The sequence below is a fragment of the Rhopilema esculentum genome, unplaced genomic scaffold (assembly GCF_057945365.1).
Source record: "Rhopilema esculentum isolate cy_ngs unplaced genomic scaffold, ASM5794536v1 HiC_scaffold_36, whole genome shotgun sequence".
Lineage (NCBI taxonomy): Eukaryota > Metazoa > Cnidaria > Scyphozoa > Rhizostomeae > Rhizostomatidae > Rhopilema > Rhopilema esculentum.
This window is the reverse complement of record NW_028300847.1, coordinates 2,102,425-2,125,591: the sequence shown is the minus strand read 5'-3', so window position 1 is coordinate 2,125,591 and position 23,167 is coordinate 2,102,425. Positions and strand designations below refer to the sequence as shown.

Below are 23,167 nucleotides of genomic sequence, written 5' to 3'. Positions count from 1 at the left end.
CCAAACCATTTCCAAAAATGGGCGCCAGACTTGGTTCAACTAAGCGAGAGAGGGCAACTGCTTCTAGTTCCCCCCCCCCCCCCCCCCCCCCTCCTAAATCCGCCACTGCCTTGGAGAACAGAAACCTGGTGGAGTAACTTTAGAAATAAAGCGAAAGCGAAGCGAATTTGGGGATTTTTCACTTTTGTTGTCACGGTAATAGGGGCCTTCGACTCGAGTGTTTTGAGCTTTCTTTCACAAATGATCTTGAGTTCAGGTCTCGTGTGAACAGAAAGCGTAAGTGAACTTTTTTGGAGGCAGTCTCGTGTGAACAGGAGAAAGTGAACTCAAATGGATAAGGATCTTTTTGGAACCGGTTTCGTGTAAACCGGGTCTTAGTTTTATTGAAAACCAAATACCGTCAAAAACAAATTATCAATAACTTTAAAACTACTAGTTAATAATGTACACATCAAATTAACGAAAAATGCAGTACTATAAACTTTAACAAATGAAAAGCCTAAAACACATGTTCAAAGTTTAATGCCTAAACCGTTTATTCTAGGTATCCCATCACTTCAACCTCACAAAAATCCAGAGAGGTGTTATACTGCGATTCCACATAAAGATACTTTCCGTTTTTCGGTTGGCTGAATTCTTTCGTTTCCTTTGTTTGACTTAAAGAAAAAGTGGATGTAATCCAAATTATTGTATTTGTATTGGGCGCATTTTTGTTGCCAAGCTTTACATGCAGACCACTGACTCGTTCAAAACAGCAATCTGTCCTTGAGTATATTGTAACTGAATACACAACTGCATTTCCAGCAAAGGCTACAGACCACCAAGGTTTTTGCCCTAGTGTGTGCATGCATGAGTAAGGGTAGGAACCCCAGCTCATAGCTCTCTTTCCATCCACTGCATTTTTGCTATATCCATTCGGATAAAGCGATGATTGTGAAGTCTGCTTCCCCAATGCAATATTACTGATGGCTGTTTAAAACAATATTTGAAGAATTGATAAATTCGTTGTCGCGATTACAGCTAAATGTCTAAAAACAAACCTTTAAAAAAGTTATAAATCATCATGGTATGTTGTGCCTATGATATATAGAGCACTCGTTACTACTAAAATAACATTGGCATGGCTGCCGAGAGGTTTTCAAGGCCTTGGAGAAAAGCGTAGAGACGAGGCACCCTACGAAGGAAGCGAACTTAAATATCACACGACCACGCCCTTTAGATTAGCTTGGAATACATTTTAGAATATTGCTTGCAGTCATTTTATTGTAATTGTTCGAGACGTAAGAATATTGCTTGCGGTCATTTTCTTACAATCTTTCGAAAAGCTACAAAACGAGCTTTGTGTATGGCTACTAAGCCCCTCAAGTTTCACAAGAAATGATATTACTAAGCCCCTTGTCAAATTTTTATTAAGCTTCCTTAAACCCCGCGTCAAATAAGCTCTCTTGAACTACCCTCTATTTAAAAACAGACTAAATTTGTAAGCCTCTAGAGGAATAGCTCGAATATAACGGCATGGTATGTCAGAAAAAAGTCACGAGCCTTTTAATAAGCTCTTTGCAGCCAGGCGTCACGTGCTTGGCTACCGCATAGAAACGCCATACTGCAGAGCATGAGATCCAGCGGCCTATACGTAAACAATACCACGTTTTCTTCGTGAATATTCAGAGTTTAATCCCAGTTTTTGAAGATATACCAGCATAATTTACCCTTTCTAAAATATAATATAGTCTTTTAGGCTTTTTACTGCTTTTTGGCGTTTTCCCGTTGGATTTTTTTCGTCACTGAGTAATAGGTAAATCCCCACAAGCTTCGATAGAAGGTTATGGAACAAACGGTAGGCCGATGTTTATGTATTTTATTTTCTTCCGTGATTAATTTGATAAACAAATAGCCAGTGAGGTCAGAATACAAGTCAATTGAGATGATGCTACAGGAAACGTCCAAGAAGATTGATATGTACGATGTTGAATTGAGCAATGTCGATGGGAAGTTTAACATCAGAGCTGAGGTAAATGGAGTGAATAAAGAAGTACTACTGACTCTCCCAAATCCTCATTATGCTAGAGAAAATCAGCATCTACATGGAATAAAGATGCCTGACACAGATGGAAAAGAGTTATTACCAAACCATGCAATCTTGGGAGCAAATGACGTTGCCTTAATCAAAACATCAAAGGATAGGGAATTTAGGCCAACCAGTGGCGGAGAAGACAAAGTTAGGCTGGGTTATCATGTCACCTGGTCAGGGGAACCTATCATCAACCCTGATGCTGACAAGGAGTTCAACAAAAGATTATATGCAGTTATGTAATCTTGACGTGTTGGGGCTAGAAGATAAACCTGAGGAAGATCAAGGGACAGTTTATGAAGATTTCAAAGAACAGTTAACACAGGGAGCTGACGGAATGTATCAGACATCTCTTCCATGGAAGGCTGAACACCCAACTGTGCCTGCAAATTGCATGGTTGCATAGGGAAGATTTAACAGTCTTGATGCGATTTTTCAAAGCCAATTGGTCGAAAGAATTGTAGAGAAAGCACCAGATGTACCAAAAAGTAATTAAGAACATTACATATCACATAAAGCAATTTTAAGAGAGAAGGCAGAGATAGCAAAGCTTCGTATAGTGTATGATGCTTCTGCAAAAGCTGACAGTTCATCACCATCACTCAAATGAAGGTAATGAACATTTTGATGAGACCAAGATTCAAGCCAATACTGCTTGCAGAGGATGTGAAACAAGCATTTGACAGATAGAGACTCGAGAAGCTAAACGTGATCCACTGAGATTCATTTTAATAGACACTCTACAAAGCAAAAAGCTGTGATTTATAGATTCATAAGAGTCTTATTCGGATTGTTTCGATCCATAAAATACCTGCTATTTGCCTATAAAAGTGAGCTAAAGTAAACAAAGAAGCAAAGTCCATTTCTGTTGGGAGGTACATTAGAACAGCATTTCACAACGTTTGAGGCAATGTATCCAGATTGTGTGAGAGAGCTTAGACACGGAATCTATGTCGATGACATAAGAAAGAGACAAAGCAGTGGAAAGATGAAACCATTAAAATTTTAGGAATCATTAGAGGAAGAAATCGTTAAAGAAGATGAAACCAGCTTTGCAAAGGAAAGTTTGAGAACGAAATAGTCTGAAGTGAAACTGTTAGGGATTGGACACCATAGCTGTTACATTTCTATCACACGAAGAACCGTGTACAAAAAGAACGGTTTTTGGCACCATTGCAAAGGTTTATGATCCATTGGGGCTAGTCTCACCTATTCTTTTAAAGGCAAAGATGATTTTCAAAGATATATGTGAAAGAAAGATCTCCTGGGACGAAACACTGCCAGATGATTTACAGAAATGCTGGAAAAATTGCACAAAAAATCTTCCAAAGGAATTCAAGATTACAAGATCTATTGCTCTCAGAAAGAACGAAATATCCGGTGTTGAGTTTCACGGGTTCCCAGATGCAAGCACAGAAGGATGTTCTGCAATAGTTAACGTAGTAGACAGACAAGGAAGTTTTGTGTACCAGTGAATTCTAGTTGCAAAGTCAAGGTTTAGCAAAAGAGACCTAACCATCCCAAGATTGTTGGTTGTGACATGTTGTCAAATGCTGCCAAAGCTTTCGAATCCTTGAACATCCGATTGAGACAAGCATGGACGGATTCAACAGTCTGTCTACATTTGATTAGGCTTGGAAGCCTACAAACAGTTTGTTATGAATTGACTGAGAAAGTTAAATTAGATAACCCTGCCGATACCGGAAGAAGAGGATCTGCTAAGTTGCAAGAAAATTCAATGTGCTAAGTTGCCCTTCTTGGTTGTGGGAATCAGTGAACTGACCACCAGTCATCAAAATCAAGGCTTCAGAGGAGTCGGAAAGTGAGAAGAAGTTAGTGAAAGAAATTATGCAGGTAAATGTTACAAGGGAAAGTGATGAGATTGATGAGATGATTGAAAGAAAGCCATTCTGGAAAATTGTCAGGATTCTCTCTTGGATGGAAAGATTCATAAAGAACAGTAGAGGAAAGAGGTCGTGCCGTGGTCCACTCACTACAGATGAGACAATTGAGGTAAAGTCATTCCTGATAAAGAGAGAACAAAGTGATGTTAAAGACACTGAGAGTTTTAGGAGGATCTTTTAGAGTAAACTTTCAAAAATTGCTCTAGTGTAAACGTTAGTGTGCAGTTCTAAAATTTTCTAACCTATTATTGCAAAAAGTGGAGAGGCTCTACAGCCCTTGCTAACACAATGATTGCAAAGAGCCTGCCCTTTCCCTTGACATTTCATACTCTTACTAATCATGAATGTAGGCGCCTCTGCATAAATTTGTATCACAGTTTTACTTGATTGCTCAAACATAGGGGTCTAAAAAGGGGGAGCTTGGGGCTTCAGCCTCCACTTTTTTGAAAAGAAGTTTTTCTAAGAACATAGAAAGAATAAAAGCAAATTTAAGAAAAGCATAGTGTGATAAATCCTTTCATTCATTAATTTCCAAGGAATAAGCCGATGTCTTTGTGGCCACAGAAACTAATGACTTCAATTTTAGGACTGGAATCAATCAAACGTAATAAAAGCATGCCATATAAACAGCAAAACGTTTTAAATAATTGCAACAAAATAAATGCAAGAAATATTCTGAAATGCATTTTTAAGCAGAATTGAAGGGCATCATCGCAAGTATTTTCTTCTTGCTTCGCTCGCGAGAAAGCGTCTTCTTTCAGATATACTCAAGGCTTCCGATCACCTCTCGCCAGCCCCATTAAATGTACCGCTAACATAACGAGTGCCCTATAAGATCATCTTTAATCTAAAAATGCTATCAATGCGAACCCTCCCCCACCCACCCCTTTGAGCTTCTCGGTGCTGCCCCTGTAAAACAGTGGTGATACTGAACATTGGAAGTAATTACTTACTTCTTACACACGGCATGCCAAGTGGAAGTTCTTTGCAGTGGGTGCACTTGTAACCGGGAGAATAGCAAACATCGAGACACAAATGCTCCGGTTCGCATGGATCGAGTTTCCTGCACATGTGCCCAATCTATGAATTGAAAGAAGATATTAGTAATAGTCTTGCAACAATGATTCATTAATGAAGCACATCCTAGCATCCTTAATTATTAGAAACATTAAGGCATTTTTGCCTATAATTACACTTCCAAAAACTATAAAGGATTTTTAGCACCCAAACTAAAGAAGTACATGTTATGAAAGAATTTAATTCTCTAGCATAACCATAAGTTGAAAATGCCTTACAAAACTGTTTATCGTTAATAATACGCAAAAAGAGAAACAATTCAAGTTGTAGTAGCCTTAAATCCTCGGTTGTTTGATCATTCAACAAATTTATGATATATATCATATGCTGAAATTGTTTGATATTGCAATCTCTCTCTAAATTCTTTAAAATTCCCAATCTCAATTTATCCTAACTTCAACATAAAAATTTAGTTATGGACGTTTTTATTTAACAAAAATCTCGTGCCAAGAGTTTCAAGCAATAATTGTCTTACAACTGGGATTGCCGAGTTACAGATTATCATAATGATCGTTTAAAAATTATCAAAAACTCTTTTTAATGGTTAATTTGTTGTTTAAAAACTAACCAAATTGTCTGTGTAGCTCGTTGACTTGAACACCCAACCTGACCTTGGCGTTAGCACTACCCCGTCTGAAGCATCTGCAGTAGAGCGTTTGTTGAGCTCGCACTGTCTGGCATTCCTTCTCTTTTCTATGTTTATTGACTTGCATTGCAGCTCATCAGCACAGGCAAGTTCGCATTCTTCTTCGGATGTAACAATCACCGTTTTTATTTTCTCTCCCTGCAAAACTCTATCCTGCTCTACATAGGAGAAGTTTGCGTAGTCTCCACAAGATCTGCGCAGGATCCTGCCGTTGACTGAGTGCAGTAGGATATGCAAATTGACGCAAAGCACACCAAACGTGCTAGAGGAGACAACAGTCTCTTATTATAAGGTTTTACAAATTTTTTAATGCTTACAGTATTTTCAATTAAAATGTTTTCCTAAGGCCTAGAAGTCCATTGCAACGTTATTGAAATTAAATTCTTGATCAATGACATTTTCTCTAAGTAGCAGACTTGGACATCTTAGAATATTCTGTTGTCAATAATGCTGTTGAAGGTCGTTGCAATTTCATCTGACATTGGAACTATTAAAGCAATGTTTTTAACCATTAAGCTGCATTGAAATCTACATTGTGCAAAACAGGTCGCAAGATATTTTCATGTTAGGAATATCTTGTCTACCTTTTTATGCCAGGAAAGGTATGTTTATTTTACAAGCCTTTTGCCGCTTGTATTCATAGGAAGACCTTATTCACAAGCAGAGAGCAGCCAGCTCAATTTTTACATATTCAAATGATAAAAGACATGATTTGAGATGAGTTGACTTTCTGCTTTTTCCGTTAGTATAGCTCGTTATGTTTCTGCTTTGCGTACCATTTTGAAGCTGTGTAGAATTCGATATTCAAAGAACAATCAACTGGCAGATAAAATTAGAATCATGCAGGCAATACATATCGTCTAGCCAATCAGAAGTTTTATTTAGAGTTATTTTGAGTTTTCAAGGAGGTTTGAATTCGTCGCCAATAAAATAGCTAGATTTGTGTTTCGAAAAAATATCCATGGTTCAAAAAGTTTCTCAAACTAACAAAATCATTTTCAATGGCATCTTTGTCTTATCTCTTGAATTCTCCACTATTTCCTTCTTTCCCCCTTACGTATTTTTCCCTTAATCCTCCTCATTATCCATTAATCCTCTTTATTTCTCTTTATTTCTCTTTATTTCTCTTTATTTCTCTTTATTTCTCTTTATTTCTCTTTATTTCTCTTTATTTTCCTAATTTCTCTTTACTTCCCCACCATTGCCCCTTATTTCCCTTTATTTCCCCTTTTGACCTCTTAATCCCTTTTTCTCTCCTCATTTCCCTTACTTTCCCATATATTTCCTCATTTCTTCTTATTATTCCTTATTTTTCTTTTCTTCTCCCTATTTCCTTATTTCTTCATTTCTAAAAATCCTTGTTCCAAATTTCCTGGCTGTGTATGGTAGTATGGATTCAGGCAAAATTTGTTATTCCAAGAGCGATGTCGGCAGAGAAAATTAATCAAAGTAGATTGATCCGTTTTAGATGCAAACCATCAATTAACATAGTATTTATATCTTTGAAAAGCCAGTTAGTTAGAATAGAATATCCGATTTAAGAGTTTTAATATGAATTCTAATAGATTTATTGTTGTTTCATTCGGTTGCGGTTTTAAGACCTGTTTACATGACGCTGGCTGGCAAAGTGTTATCTGTAGCCCTTTTGGCTTGCTTCGCCATGTTATCCTTGTCGGGAAGGCGAGAAACCCTCGGTCCTGATGAGTGAGGCTGCCCGCCGTCCTGTTGTCAAAGTGCACGCGCATAGAACTAAGTTAGTATCACGCATGCTCTCTGACTCCAGGACGGAGGGTTCCTTCGCCCATTTGAAGATTCTCGCTCGTCCGTCTTCCCATGAAATCCCGTGTCTAGGTGCTGCAAGTTATCCTGGCTGAATTTTTTCAATACACAGTTGCATTTCTAAGTCATCCCGCTTAACCAAGACAGAGCGCTTGCATGTGTGTGCAACTTCATCCCGGTCAACCACAATACTAGCAGTTATGTAGAAAAATTACCTACAAGAACATTTTTGATTTCCATTTGAATCGGTATTACTCCTGTTGCTCCATGTCATCTTTTTAGATAAATGTTGGTTTTTTGGTGATATGTCAACAATTCCATTTAAATTTTCTGAGTCCATTATTCAGAAGAAATGTATAAAGAATGAACAATCAAGATACACAATTAAAATGCCAAACCTCATTAAAGTTTTCTGTTTTTGTTTATGGAAACCTTAAGACAAACAAAGAAAGAATTATCTTAGAATTTTGCTCAAGCAATAATTCAATAATTTTTCAAGTGTGACATATGTTTGTCATGCAGTTGGATGATCCTAATGCGTCCACATGTTGAGAGAATCACAAGTTTAACAAACCTGACAAAATTCAGATACATCTTGCTGGCATTTGTAAAAAAGCTCGAAATTCTCCACTGGAAAGTTGCTTCTTTTTGCGCTTTGGAAAGTGATTCACCAACAAACCTGCAAGTTGCTTTATCACATCTAAAATGTTCTGAGTACCTTGCAGAAGTGAAACGACCTGCTGTTGCAACTAGCAGGTTGTTACCATGTCAAAATATTTGGACGTTTCGGTATTACTTTTGTGGTTCATTTGAAACTTATAGTGGTTAAGAAATACAGATACCATGAATGGGCAAGTGTTAATTAGGTCTCTAGAATACACCTGTTAAAATCTTTTAGAAGTATTGATAGAGCGGTCAGGGTTGTAAAAGCCTAGATTTTTATTCCATATTCCTTATGACAGCACTTGAAATTACTTAAATTTTTTGGTTTCTTTTAAATCACAGAAAAAATTTACCCAAGAATCAGGCACATACATAAATGAAATTTACTGATACAATATAGATAATAAATGATAACAGGTAAATAAATTTTGAGCGATCAACATAAACATTACAGACGTTAAAAGATCTCTTAAATTTTGTTTCCCGAAAGATTTCCTCCTTTTTTCCAACAGTTGGAGAAGGACGATGAAAAGACAAGGATACATTTTATAATTCTCTGGGTAAGCAGTTACATAACAGTTGCGTTGATTTTGTTAAGATGTGTTGCAGTTGAGTCAGTTGGTGTTTTGTTTTCACCCCAAATCGTTTGCGATAAGTGGATATGTCAACTGGCGTAGTGAGAATCACTTTGTGAAGATTCCGAACGTTGATTCTTTTCAGCCTCTATTAAATCTTATAAATACTACATTAAACTCCCGATAACTCGAATCACCGATCACTCGAATATTCGCTATCTCGAATAATTTCATTGATCATTTAGAGATTTAAGTTCTCGTGTGTTCATTCAATTTTTAAATTATGAGTTCAATCCTCTTTATGAGCACTTCATATTGACATGCACTGCCTTTCTAAAGATCTTTGATCATTTGCAAAAAGCTTTGTATGTTTCGATTCGAAAAAGCTCAATTGAAGCGCCCCAATTCCGCACTACTGAGAGGGCAAATTTAAACTGCGTCCTCTTTTATTTTCTTCGAGGCTTAGATTCAAAAGTTCCTGAATATTTTGTTGGAAAATTGTTGATCTTGTTAAAATAATATGGTTGTCTTTTTTATCATATTCACATTTCGAGAAGTCTGGCTCTAAAGGTGAATATAAGAATTTTTTATAAGCCGGCCGGGTATTGTTGATTTTTTGGAAAAGAAATAGGAATGTACTTTTCTGGTTAGAACAAAATTAGATGGTTGAACAAAATTACGAAAAAAACTTGCAAAACAATCAAACTGTCATAAAATCTAGTGCAACGATCTTGAGATCAGACGTGTTGGTAATTGTCTATAAAAATAGCTTCATAATTCATATAGTACGAAGAGTGAAACATAAACCCTCATCTAATGAAAAATATCTATTCTTTCTTAATTAAGAAATCAAAACAATGTAGTCTACTTCAAGTAATGTCAAAAAGTATTTTGGTTTATAAGTCTTGAATCTATTGATCAGCACACATTTTGAAAGTTTATGAGATTCTTTGAGAATAAGAATTATTCTTTAGCACAGCCATTTTTTTAAAAGATAGGTAAGTAAGCAATTTTTGTCTCACTAGGATTGGAAAATAATGCAAAAATCTTCAATCTTTAGGGGTGAGAAGCTTAGAGAAGCTTAGAGAAGCTTAGAGAAGCTTAGAGAAGCTTAGAGAAGCTTAGAGAAGCTTAGAGAAGCTTAGAGAAGCTTAGAGAAGCTTAGAGAAGCTTAGAGAAGCTTAGAGAAGCTTAGAGAAGCTTATCCTTGTTTTAATTATTTGACACCATTTTTGTTATACATCGATTAGAGGAATTGCTACGTTTAGTTTTTTGATATTCTTTATCTCTATGTTTAACTTTGATCTGCCTCAAAGCCGTGAAACCGTAATGTTTTCTGGATTCTGAAGTTGAGTTCTCTCTCAAAATGCATGTAAAACCATTTATTTTCAAACTGATGATCCTGATTCATGGAGAAAACGTTTATAATGTTCTGTCTTTTTCGTCTACAGGTGAGTTTTTTGCAAATGACAAACGCATTCATATTAATAGGGTTATCCTGTCTTAATGATTGCTTCGATCAGGTTCTTGTCTCATCTCTTCTTGATGGATTTTTCTGGGAAAGAATTGTATGATAAAACAAAAGTTTTCATTTTTTTGGAGCTTCTTACACGTTGCTGCTTAGACCAAACATATCATATTTTGCTGCTAAACATTTTTATCAAAAAGGATTTTCCCTGTTCCTTTTATATTGTCTTTTTCCGCTCAAGAACATGCCAGATTTTCAATAAATTGTTTGATATTACAATAAAAGGAAGCAACTGATTGTACATTGTCCAATTTCATGCAAGTAGGAAATTCGAGTCAAATTTTTTTTTTAAAATCTCTCTCAAAATTCTTTAAAATTCTCAATCTCCATTTATCTGAACTTCAGCAAAAAACTTTTGCCAAGAGAATTATCTTACAACTGGGATTGCCGAGTTACAGATTATCATATTGATCGTTCAAAATGTTTCATTTCGAGAGAAAAGATTTTAAAGCTAAAAAGGAATCTCTGAATATATCAGAAAATTCAGTGTGGGCGCTGAAAAATTTGCAAAAATTGGTGACGAGAGTACGCTGTGACTCAGGGGGGGGGGGGGGGGCGGTACCTTAACATGTTTGAAGGTATGGGAATGTGCCATTATTTAGGGGTACTTTTTCTGAAATATGTGGAATTATCGGTATCAGTTTTTGAAATTTGTGCGGAACTATGGGTACCATTTGAAGAAACATGCAGAATGATGGGTGCCATATTGGGGAAATATTGCACAATTATTAGGAGGTGATTTAGCTTTAACAAAATGAATGTCCATTTAGAAATAGAAGTATGAAATATGTGTAATATTGAGATTTTAGGGCATAGGACATGCACAATTTGGTTGAAAATGTTTTATGTGCTAAAAAATTTTTATTTGCTCTGCAGAATTATGTGATAGTTTTCATCATGTTCGGGGAATTACGGGTCACATTTTTCAGACATTTGCATGGGTCCAAAATTTTAACCAAAATGGCACGTCTTCGCCCAAAATTAGGCATAGTTTACCCCCAAAGCGCTGTATACAACAATTTCAGATCTATTCTCGGAATAAACAACATAGCTATGAAGTAATCCTTGAAGCAAATTGACCTATTGGTCTCAAGAACTTTTTCACCTGTTTCCCACTCTTCAAAAGGGGCGCACAATATCCAAAGAAGGGGCGCCAGATTCGCTTCAAATCGTTGAGGGAGGGGCAACTGCCCCTAGTGCTACTAATACGAAGGCTTTTAAGCCCTGGTTGAATGAACTGTCCATGTTTTTAAGCCTCACCACACATCTATGTTAAAAGCTACATCTGTTTGACGGCCAAGTTGGGTTCTTGTTCAGTCAGTTGTGTTGATCCTTGCTCAACAAAATTCTTAGCTATGTAGATCAAGCATTTCTTTTCTTTTTGAAGCTGCCAGGTCATATTAAGCCTTTAAATACTCTGCTTGACACTTCAGTTTGCTGTGGCTCAACAAAGTGTCCAATTCATTTGACTAAGGCGTCACAAAAATCTTCTGCTGAAACTCGTACTCGTACCTACTGCTGAAAATTTAATAATTCTATTAGCATTACTATCACTTATGGTGCCAAAACAGATAGATTAAGAAAGTTCGCTTATTCGCCCTATTTTTTGCTCAGCATTACACAAAATGGTCTACCAAAATAGCCATTTCTTTCAAAGTGATAGAATTTAAAATTCAGTGTTTTGGCGAAATAAAAAGATCAGGAATTAGCGAAGACGATGCAGTCCAACCAAAAGGACAGGGGGTATAATTAAATAAAATTGCACGTTGCACATTCAAGGCCCTAGTTGTTGCGCTGATAGGGAGTAGGAGTAGCGTGTACATTTTGATTGTGGAAGAGTGTCACAGTGTCATTTATGAAATATCGAATCTCTAGGCATCTCGATAGCATCTGGGAAGACCAGATTTCAGTTCAAGAGAATCAGAGAAAAGATTTATTGATAGTGCGTTTTAAACGTACTAATACAGGGTCGTAGCCATTATTTTGCATAGGCGGGTCGTAGCCATTATTTTGCATAGGCGGGCCGTAGCCATTATTTTGCATAGGCGGGCCGTAGCCATTATTTTGCATAGGCGGGCCCCTGCCCACCAAAAATAGAAAAATCCTTTTATTTTCAACTAACTATTTTTTTGCTATTGTAACTCTCAACAATAGTGTCCCCTGCTTTTCCTACGGTGCTGCTTTTAACTGTACTAGAAATGTTCTGTATATAACTTTACTATAACTGTTGCTTGCAATTGGCAGGTTTTCCTCGTTCTTTGTCTTAACAAAGATTGCATCGATATCTACATTGAATGTGCTGATCAAATTCTCTGTCCGTCTTGCTCCAACTTCACTTCAATTGCTGTCTTATTCTAAATATCCTATGACCTCCACTTCACATAAGTCTAAAGGATTATCTATCTGCGACTCCACAAACAAATATTTTCCTTTTTTCGGGATAGCGAATAGTACCTCGCGGCTTTTATGCTCTATTGAAAACCAAGGACAGTTCCAGATTAAAGCGTTTTTCCCAGGTTCGTCGACGTTTCCCAGCTTAACATCTAAATTGCGAAGTCGCTCATAGTAGCCGTCACCTCTTGCAAATATTGCAATTTTATATACCACTGCCATCCCTTGAAAATAGACCCTCCACCAAGGTCTCTTTTCGTTTTCTGTGTGTATGCAATTAAATCTTAATACGCTGAATGTATCAGTTTGGTGTCCATCTATTGCATTGTCACTGCCAAAAATCGTGTATGTAGAGGACTGTGAAGTGATTTTGCCCAAAGCGATGTTATGCAAATCTGCAAAATAGAAGAATATTAAAATTAAAGAATGCAAAACGTTAAGATGTCCTTACTGAAGAGAAATGGGGCAGCCTTAAAACTACGAAAACGCACACTGTTTTACTTGAAGAAAAACTTCTTGAGATTTTTTAAGGACGGACTGAAAAAAAGCTATGGTGTTCACAGAAGGTTTTTGGAACACTGCAAGATGTCTAGATGCTAAGTGAAGATTTTATTCTGTGCGAATGCTTGGCACATTCACAATATTTGAAAAACAGTTATTCGAAAGTCACAGCAAACTCTAAGATCAATTTCAGTAGGAAACTCCCACATAACTGGAGCTCTTACCGCGATGCCCAGGGAGGGATACTCCCATTATGACCTAACAGGGGGCCAAGTTAGGGTCAAAGAGGGCTAAAGCTAAAATGTTAAGAAATTTCCCTCAAATGGTAGTCTTTTTTGACAATAATCCTCAAATGGTAGCATAAGGACCAAAATCAAGTCCTTGATAGCATCAATTTCTTTGTGCGCGCCTCCTTCTTTGATAAATTTCTGTTTTGATTCGGGAAAAATAGAATCTTGTTCATTATCTATAGCAAATCCCAAGTTCAACTCAGCCGTTGTGTCATTATCGAAACGGGGCCATTTGGTCGTTGCCTTTTTAGTAAGACCCTCAAATTTGACTGGTCCCCTTGTCAGGCCTTTGGATGAAGTGGCCAATACAAATGGTCGAAGTTTGTTTAGAATTCTATTGTTATAATGATTGTTAAAGCAAGCAAGGATTAATATGGACAAAGCCGTAGCTGCTCCTGTTCTTGAGAGGGGGGAATGCTCTATTCCCTAAAGTTGAAAATGTTTCGTTGCTTCAAATGAACAATTACTTTTGTTCCTAATGTTCCTAAGTGATTTGCCCCCAAAGCCATATCCTTTCTATGGCATGGGAAGTTGACACCATCTATTTCAAAAGTTTTTAACTAGTACAGGATCAGTTTGTGCATCGGAACAATTTTAGCCACCGTCAATAAATACTTGCTGCAATTTTAAGCTGTTAAAAACCTCGCATAAGGTCGTTATGTTGGCCATCTGTACAGTATTGGAATACATTTGGAAAATTCGGACTAAATAGGTAGTCACGTATAGGTCTAGAGCAAGAAAGAAAGATTTGTTTGTACGGAGCGACGATGGAGAGCATTTACCAATGGAAATTTTTTTTTTAATTTCTAGGAACATAAATCCTTCGCGGAATTCCATGGTACATGGTTAAAGTGAAAAGCAGTAAAAAATTGACAACGACGTACATCTTTGGCAAGGCTTTCCAGACTGAAGCTCCTTACAGTGGGTGCATTTGTAGCCGGGTTCATAACAGACATCAATGCAGAGGTGTTCAACTTCGCACGGATTCAGTCTTTGGCAATAATGTCCAATCTGCAAAAGTAACAAGTTGAACATAACATAACATAACATAACATAACATAACATAACATAACATAACATAACATAACATAACATAACATAACATAACATAACATAACATAACATAACATAACATAACATAACATAACATAACATAACATAACATAACATAACATAACATAACATAACATAACATAACATAACATAACATAACATAACATAACATAACATAACATTGGGGTTAAATCAGGAGAAGTTCCTGCTTATCCGCTGCGAAGGGGAAAGGTTGATGGAATGACGTTTTTAACAAAATAAATATTTGGTCTAAGCAGTGAAATATGACGGAGAGTTTATCTTTTTTGGTAGAAATACGTTGAAAGTAGTAAAATGAGCTTTAATTTGTCACGTGACGTCTATTACCCCCATCTCCTTATATGGATATCTTACTAAAAATGGGTAAAGCCAAATCAACCTTTGATATCGGAAATTCATTTTAGCATGCAATTTTAGCATGCATTTTAGCATGTTGTGGTCCTCAAACTATAAAAGGGGACTTTATCATTTTTGTCTGGTCTTAAAGAGTATTACAATGCTAATATAGATAAAATAAACGTGGAATCTTACTAAGGAAGTCAAGAGCTAGAGCTACAAGTATGAATGATAGGTAGGAACAGCACAAACGACGAAAAACAATCCACTGGGAATGAATACAGTAAATTTTAAACCAAAATTTAGCAATAAATTATACTTTTGATAGGACTTTGTGTAGATAATTGTCTTTCTTGACTCGTAAGGTAACGAAATTGTCTTTTAAAGTCAGCAACTGTAATAGCTTACGTATTTTCTTTAGCATTTAGTGGACGGATCATTGTAGAATGAAACTCATCTGCGACATAGTTACCAAAATATACTTTACAGAACGTTTAGACAGATTCATGTCTAAACTAATGGAAAACCCGAAAGTAACGTTTAGAAGAATTAGCATACTATCAGTGGCAGACTAGCAAGGAATCTAGGTTGCAATGGCACATTGTCTTCTTCTTTAGGGGTTGGTCTTAAAATTCCACTCCAACGATCTTACTCGCTTACCAGCACTAACTCGACTCTAATTCGATCTAACTAATTATGCAAGAACCGTAACCATAACTATGACAACTTCTCAACAGGCAGATTTCTGCAATGAACGAGGGCTTCTGTAATCAAAGGGCTTGTAAGACAATGAACAAGCAGAGCTTGTGACACACTAAAGTAATATAAATGTATGGGGAATGTTCCAATTTTTATATCTTATTCTTAGCAAAAGATTTGAAAATTACCAATTTGTCTGTGTAGCTCGTTGACTTGTACACCCAACCTGACCTTGGCGTTAGTGCTACCCCGTCTGAGGCATCTGCAGTAGAGCGTTTGTTGAGCTCGCATCTTCTGGCTTTCTTACTCTTTTCTATGTTTATTGACTTGCATTGCAGCTCATCAACACAGGCAAGTTCGCATTCTTCTTCGGATGGAACAATCAGTGTTGTAATTTTCTCTCCTTCCAAAACTTTGTCCAGCGCTACATAGGAGAAGTTTGCGTAGTCTCCGCAAGATCTGCGCAGGATTCTCCCCTTAACCTGGTGTGTTATAATGTTCAGATGAACAAAATACACGCCAATCAAACTAGAAAGAACACGTTACATTATGCTTTAAAATGCCTCCAATAGAATGCTAATCATTTTCATCGTTATGTCAATTGTAAGGCAATATACAAGGTCAATTTGGCTTAGCCCAATTTACTAAAGGCCCCGTTACTTGAAAGAATATTCAACAAGAATAGATTTCATAGTGATGACGTCACAAGAATCCATTTTTAGAATTTTTGAATTTGGATCCCATAGCCTGAAAGAGCATTATGAAATACCTCTGAATATGTGCAATCAGTCAAATGTGTTATGAATTGGCAGAGATATGGCCACATGTGTATCGCCTCTTTGCCCCTCTGTATTTTAGTGTTCAGAATTTTATGAACAGAGCAAAAATAACAGTGATTCGTTAGCAAACTTCAAATCTTTAATTGGAAATATCTCAACTGGTTTTGGACATATCTGGTTAATTTTACATATTTGGAAGTATTTCATGCTGACCTTTTATGCTATGTGGTTGAAATTCAAAAATTTTAAAAATAGGTTTCAGGTGACGTCACACCTTAGAACTCGATAATACTATTTCAAGCACAAGCATTTATTCTTTGAATATTCTTTCTTGTATCCCGATGAAGAGTTTGTCAAAGAATAAGTCATTTGCCTTCTCGAAGCCTCTTTTTTTACAGGGTCTTCTTTTGTTTATCAAAATTGCGCCTGCTCAATTCCTCGATTTTCTGTGTCAGAAAATAAAGAATGCGTAGTTATGTGATTCTTCTCAAATTGATTTTAAATTCCATGTATTCGTTTCGCTCCGTTTTCGTTGATGAAAACGCTGTACGCTCACACTTATTCGTTTTCAACTGAATACGATTTACACTACTCTAACAAAAACGCTATTGGTGGCCTCAATGTTGGAAAGAGGCGTTCACGAATCCTCAACAAATTGGCGTCATTATAAGTAAAATGAAATAAAAGCAAATCGTGAAAACCTTTGTTGTAACAGCTACCAGTCCATTGTAAATTCTCAATTTCAAAATTTTTGAGATTTGGTGTGCTATAAAGCACGTAATTTGTTGCCGATGTTAGGGTATTCAAATGTCCCCGTTTTTGGTGTTCACACTGAAAACGGAGCGTATTCAATACCCACCGTATTCGAAAGTATCCGTTTTCATTACCGTTTTCAAACGACTCCGTTTTCAAGCAAAGTAGTGTGAATGCAAGGCAAAACGGATAAGTTTGACTACGTTTTCATTTGAAGACGGAGAAGTGTGAACTAACCCTGAAAGGGCTGTGTCGCAGTTTTGTAAACAAACCAAATACACGGGACATTGTGCGTTTTTGGCCTGACTTGCACATCGGGATAATGGCGGATGGTTCTCCAATGACATGTTGTTAATTCCTGAGAATGCTCCGGGCTCTGGTTGGCCCTCTGAACAATTGAGGTCGATTTAACTCAAAACGAGGACACGACAGATTGAATTTAAGCAAAGAAAATTTAATCAATGCCCGACAGCGTTTTACGTCGAAAGAAAATTTATAAATCAATGGCTTGAAATGGAAGTTTTTACACAAACATTAAAATTGGAAACAATTTTTCGAGCATAAAACTTCACCGGAACCTTCGTTATAGACAAAATTGAATTTCTTTGAATCATCACCTCGTCAGTTGTATGGCAAAAAGCGGCCATACTGGGCCAGAGCTGTACAACTCATGCAAATTGTACGGCTCCTGTCGAATTTTCAAAGTTGATTAGCAAACACAAAACCGTATCCGTTGCACAATACTAATGCATCAAAATGTTCCCCTATTTTTCAAGAAAAACTTCCAACGTCTTTCGAGCAGTTTAATCGTAGAACTACCTGAGTGTCGACCTGAGGTGGCTTCGAATTTTGGGATTCTCTTTTTCTAGCAACGAGAAAGAAACGTCAAAAACAGCAAGATTTCTAATCCGTTTTTTTTAAGTATTAGGGTTCTAAGGGTTAGATTAGATTAGGCTAAGGGTTAGATTAGGCTTCTTTGTTGGTTTAAGGTGCAGCAACGGAAATAGTGAGGATATTACATAACATACCTGAGAATGACAGAATTTGCAAAGCTAGATGCCATTGCTGAAAAGATAGAGTTTTTGCTTCTTCTTCCAAATTTTGTTCTGTTCTGTTAGCAAAGCTAGTTTTGGTTTCCCTGCAGTTATCGGAATGGCATTTGTGCTGGTTGTCTTACAGTTATAAAACATGATGTTTTGTCATTTTTTTGTTCCTAGTCTAACCATATGCCAGCATATACTGGTGGCTACATTCGAGTATACCTGGTGACATGCGTAGGTATTTAGCTGCTATCCACTTTTAACTGTCACTAATCTAACCTCATTTCATATCATAACATATCATATCATATCATATGATGAATAATTAAGTTCGTCTTTGTCTGTGTAGTCTTTTAATGCATCTCCATTAACATTGAAAGTGGGAAATTTTGCATTCATTTATTAGAATTCCATCAAATCATATAATGAAATTTAATCAGAGTTAATTTCACGAGGGGCTTTAGAGCATTACCTGGATCGCTTGAGATTATTGTTATTACTGATTCGTTATGTTTTCTTGTGCCATGCTTCCTCGCGTTTTTTCCTTGTACCTGCTCTACTAGTTCAGGGGCAATGCGGGGAGTTTTCGGCCTCCTGAGAATTTGATTTGTTAATCTGGGGCTAGATGTGTGTTTCGTGGCGTTTTTATTCCCTTGGTTAATCTAGGGGTATTTATCGTTTTGGCATAGCGTGGGTCCCATCTTGCTTGGTGAAGCCACAATACAACTAGGCTGTTTTATTGTATTTTTACAGCCCTTCCTCCCTCATTTCGTTTCTTTATGCAAAATGCCTTTTCAGTATAGCTTTGTGTGTTGAATTTCTTGTATGGCATCGTTAAAACCTCTCATATCTTTAGGCATCTCTTATGCTTTAGCATTTTTCTGATGCTATTAGGTAGGACTGGTGCATCGGCTATTATTGGGGAAAAGAGGCTTTTCCTGTCAATTCCTTCCCAATTACAATCATATTTGGGGGTTAATGTATAACTTCCCTAGTAACCCCTTTACGGTAGGTTGAGCGATTTGCGCCGATGCACCAACGGCCCAACTCGCTCTCGATGATGTGGGAACGTAGCCTCATGATGATGTTTATGGCAATTTTTCTGAGCGAGCTTTATTACCTTTATACTGCATTGGTATTTTATTCCCGAGTTAGTAAATTAATTCCATTAAAGCCGTATTCTAAGATGAGATATGTTTTATCATACTTCCTACTTGCCAAGCTAGCAAAACAAGTTGAGTCAAGATATCTCACAAATCAATTTTCTTCACTTTTCAAGGGCTATCTTGAAAACATGGAATGTGGAATATTGCAATGTTGGAATATTGCAATGTTGGAATATTGGAATGCTGGAACGTTGAAATGTGTTTTCTTAAACCTTTATAATAACATGCTAACAACTACATTTGTATTTAATTTGTGTTCATCGAAAAGAGAACTTATTGTATAGGAGGTACAACAATGCTAAGGCTAAGATTCATCTATTGCAACACTCCAACATTCCAGCATTCCCAAATTCCTATATTACAACATTCCATGTTTTTGTAAAAGTAGGGACAACTGTTCATAGATATTCATGGGTATAAGGGCTATAAGTTCTTTCAGGTCATTAATGTTTATCATATCAAGTCATGGCTTTGCATATACTCCCAGATCGTGGGAAATCTTGGGAAGTCCTTTGGAACCTAATGTTCCATAAAATCATGAAAAGGTGTGATGATATAGATATTAATTGAGAGTTGTAGCCAGCTGCAGTGCAGAAGGTGCGTTTTTGTCGTTCGATGTTTTATAAATTTTGGCAGCACTCTGCATATTCTGCAATTTTGGACGGAGGAAAGAGTGCAGTTTGTTGGCGAAAAGATATGGAAATATTAAAGTATTTGTGACGTTATCCTATACCTTTGACATATTTTTTGGGAAGACAAGCAAGAGAAAGTTTTTAATGAGTGAGGCAGCCCTCAATCTTAGAGTCAAAGAGCATGCGCATGGAACAAAGGCAGTGGTGTGCCTAGACATTTTAGCTTGAGAGAGGACGGGGGGTGGGTGTTCGGGAAAAAGTGCCCAACTATACCTATTTGGCCAACTATTTCTCCATGGAAAATTTATTGACAATAAAATTGATTATCATATACACACTTAATTAATGGCAAAAAAGGGCAAATAATGACGTGAAAGTATAAGGAAATACACCAATTTATTTTATAATCGAGGTCGTCGGCCTCGATTGCGCGAACGAGGTTCCGGGTGAAAGAGTTTTACGGCGATAGTAAAGTTTGGCGTTGGTATATTACTTTTTGAATACTCACTCGCTTTTTATCCTGGCTCATTTGGAACAGCTTTTTTTAAAGCTTTAAAAAGTACAAAACTCCGTCATGGTGAACGGAAACTGTTCAGTTGTAGGCTGTACGAACAGTCGTTACACGTTAAAAAAGTTGGAAAGACAAGTCTGTGATGAACATCATGGACAAGCCAAAAAGGATTGCCCGTGTAAAGCACCATTTACGTTGCACTGGTTTCCAAGTGTACATAAAAACCTGCCGAAACAATTTTTTGTGGATTTCATATTCTTTGGTGAATCCACGAGCATCGAGAAAAACCAATTATAGGTTAATCCGCAAAAATAGATTACAGCTACTTTTGAGCTCCTCATAACAATAATTTTAAATTATAAAATGTCCTATACGTTATATTTTTTTTAAAGACTTTTATGGCAAATATGGCTAAGTATGCCAAACGGGGCCGCCAAGATAGGGGTTAAGGGGCGCAAATTGTCCCCCCTGCTTTGAGGTCTTGGGGACCTCATAAAGTATGTATTATAGTGGTATGTTTAGGAACATGATGTGATGAGCACTGCATTCGGAAAGCTAAGATGTTTACTAGCTAGGCTCGTTTCATGTTCAATCCTCTTCATCTTTGAGATTTTCATTCATTGGTGAATTATATGCATTAGCTTGCTACTTATAAAAAGTTATTTGCAATATCACAAAAATGTAAGTTGACTATGATGCCCCCCACGCCCCCATCAGTATATCCCTGAACAAAGGTACTTTCACGCACACTCTCTGACTCCAGAACGGAGGTTTATCTCACTCATTTGAAGATTTTCGCTCGCTTGTCTCCCCAACAAGTAAAGTATATTCAATAACAGTGGGCTGTCAAATTGTTTAAATTATTCCTAATCTGCAAGAGCTTATGTATCTTCATCCAGCCTTGCTTGGCTTGTTTTTCAATATCTTATAAAAGGAAGTCAATGGCCATGAAAAAACATCTTAGCTCAATCTAATGACCTACTCACAACAGAGATATTCTTGTGTAATGCAGCCGCTTTAAATTTTGTTTGGCACTACAAGGTTTCTGCTACATTAAATCCCAGCTAACAAAAAATATATTTTAAATGGCTTTTGAAGAAACAAACGTTTTACAATATACTACTTAAAGCTTTATGTGGTATGTTGTGAAATGTTTCCTTTTTCCAAAGCCGTTTTCAAGTTCCGTTCCGCCAAAACATTTTCACAAAAATACATAAAATTATTCATGAAGGTGACTCATTTATTTTCAATAATTAATCATTTGGCATGTTTTTAAAATAGTGGTGAGAAGAATTATTGTTTTTTCATACATAATTGATACAAGCAGGAAGGTTGGAAAGAGTTGGAAAAATTGCAAAGAAACAACGGAAAGAATAAAAAAGAATCCACAATTTCTCAAGAATGCTGTCTTGCAGCAAAGTAACATATTTTGCAACCATAGGCGCAGAATACATAGGGACTGTAGCCTTTCTCCACCTCCACTCAAGCAGGCAAAATTTATCAGATTTCAGGCCTATTTGTGTAATTTTACGACAATGAAGCAACAATATTTCGGCAAAATCCATACTAAGCGTTTAGCCTCAGCTACAGATTTCTTTACAATGATGAAGCAGAAACAACCTTATGATCTTGGTTTGATAATGACAAATAAAATGCAGCAGAGGCTGGAATATAGAAAGGAGAAAACAATTTTTCTCTTGAAGCTTCTCCCCCCCCCCTCCCAATTTTCTGCTACTCCTCCAAACAATACGAAAACGGAGAAAAATGCTCGATTTCGCGAGTGCCACCGCTGCACTCCTGGCGCAGGCGGCCTTGAGTTGAGACCCGTTACTTATCCATGTGCCACACGGTGCCATATATACCGTGACCCATAACTGCCACACACTAAAATAAACTGATTCGCATACAAAAAAACAGATTCACATTGAAACAAACCGATTCACGTGGAAAGAAAAACCACACACACAAAGATCTCGGGTGGGCAGAGCAAATTCAAGTGTACAAATGTGCACTATGGCATGAGTGTATACTTCTAGTGTACACACAAATATTATGTTTTACATACAAATAACTTCGTGAGAAACTGATTCGGTTTTAGAGGGCATTGTTAAACCACACTTTTGCTATAGGGTTTAACTGAAAATGTTAAAGGAAGATAAATCATAAAATAAACTTACGACAGAGGACAATACGAAGAAAACAACCAGTTCAGCAACATGAACAAAACACTAACTTTAACTCGTCTGATTTCTGCTACTCCACATCTTGCTTCTTTCTCCTGTGATCTGTAATCTATTTACTATTACGGCGTCGGCTTCTCGGCTAAAATAACGTCTTTTAAATTAATCGGCAACGTCTCGCTGTCTCTAAAACTATGTTACGCCCTAACTGACTGCAAGACGTGGAGCATGCTTGAAAACTACCAAAACAAAACATCAACATATAACCAAATATGGCTATAACGAAAGGGTCACGAAATGTCAAGTAATTTCCCCACACACTGACCACGTTGAAATCACGCGTAGTGTCCAGTTCCTTGCGTGTGCCTCCAAAACAGGTCCCCCCTTTGGAAAGTCAAGCCTCCGGGCTTGATAAGGAAAGAAACGCGCGGCCTCAGATTCCCTGAATACTGGTGGGTGCATGGAAATCTTCTAGGCGAGTGATCGGCGGCTCAGTGTAGCAGGACGGGTCTGGTGGGCTCGATTCTGGAACATTACAAGCAGTGGCGGAGGTT

The 23,167-nt window shown here is 37.1% G+C and overlaps 2 protein-coding genes across 3 annotated transcripts; both read right to left on the bottom strand.

The window, feature by feature from the left end:
- Positions 1-117: 117 nt before the first annotated feature.
- LOC148957228 (uncharacterized) lies at positions 118-9,822 on the bottom strand. Its single transcript, XM_089115723.1, has 4 exons — positions 8,052-9,822; positions 5,621-5,960; positions 4,929-5,055; positions 118-969 (listed from the first exon to the last, which is right to left on the bottom strand). The coding sequence occupies exons 1-4, from the start codon at positions 8,069-8,071 to the stop codon at positions 536-538; spliced, it is 921 nt and encodes a 306-aa protein (XP_088971849.1). The 5' UTR covers positions 8,072-9,822; the 3' UTR covers positions 118-535.
- Positions 9,823-12,267: 2,445 nt separating this feature from the next.
- LOC148957227 (uncharacterized) lies at positions 12,268-22,783 on the bottom strand. 2 transcript variants are annotated; one of them, XM_089115720.1, is made up of 4 exons: positions 22,611-22,783; positions 15,741-16,080; positions 14,310-14,436; positions 12,268-13,029 (listed from the first exon to the last, which is right to left on the bottom strand). In XM_089115720.1, the coding sequence occupies exons 1-4, from the start codon at positions 22,649-22,651 to the stop codon at positions 12,593-12,595; spliced, it is 945 nt and encodes a 314-aa protein (XP_088971846.1). In that variant the 5' UTR covers positions 22,652-22,783; the 3' UTR covers positions 12,268-12,592. The 2 variants fall into 2 exon arrangements, with proteins under 2 accessions (XP_088971846.1, XP_088971848.1); XM_089115722.1 differs by lacking the exon at positions 22,611-22,783 and adding an exon at positions 18,113-18,306 and having other exon boundaries at positions 12,270-13,029.
- Between the last annotated feature and the right edge of the window lie 384 nt (positions 22,784-23,167).

Excerpts from the sequence above, each read along its gene's own strand:
- LOC148957228 (XM_089115723.1), bottom strand. The coding sequence starts at position 8,071 with ATGTATCTGAATTTTGTCAG. Across the intron at positions 5,056-5,620 it reads CGAGCTACACAGACAATTTG|ATTGGGCACATGTGCAGGAA; the intron begins GTTAGTTTTTAA and ends TTCAATTCATAG. Across the intron at positions 970-4,928 it reads TGGCATGCCGTGTGTAAGAA|CCATCAGTAATATTGCATTG; the intron begins GTAAGTAATTAC and ends TGTTTTAAACAG.
- LOC148957227 (XM_089115720.1), bottom strand. The coding sequence starts at position 22,651 with ATGTTGCTGAACTGGTTGTTTTCTTCGTATTGTCCTCTGTC. Across the intron at positions 16,081-22,610 it reads TCTTCGTATTGTCCTCTGTC|TTTGATTGGCGTGTATTTTG; the intron begins GTAAGTTTATTT and ends TGTTCTTTCTAG. Across the intron at positions 13,030-14,309 it reads TGGAAAGCCTTGCCAAAGAT|ATTTGCATAACATCGCTTTG; the intron begins GTACGTCGTTGT and ends TCTATTTTGCAG.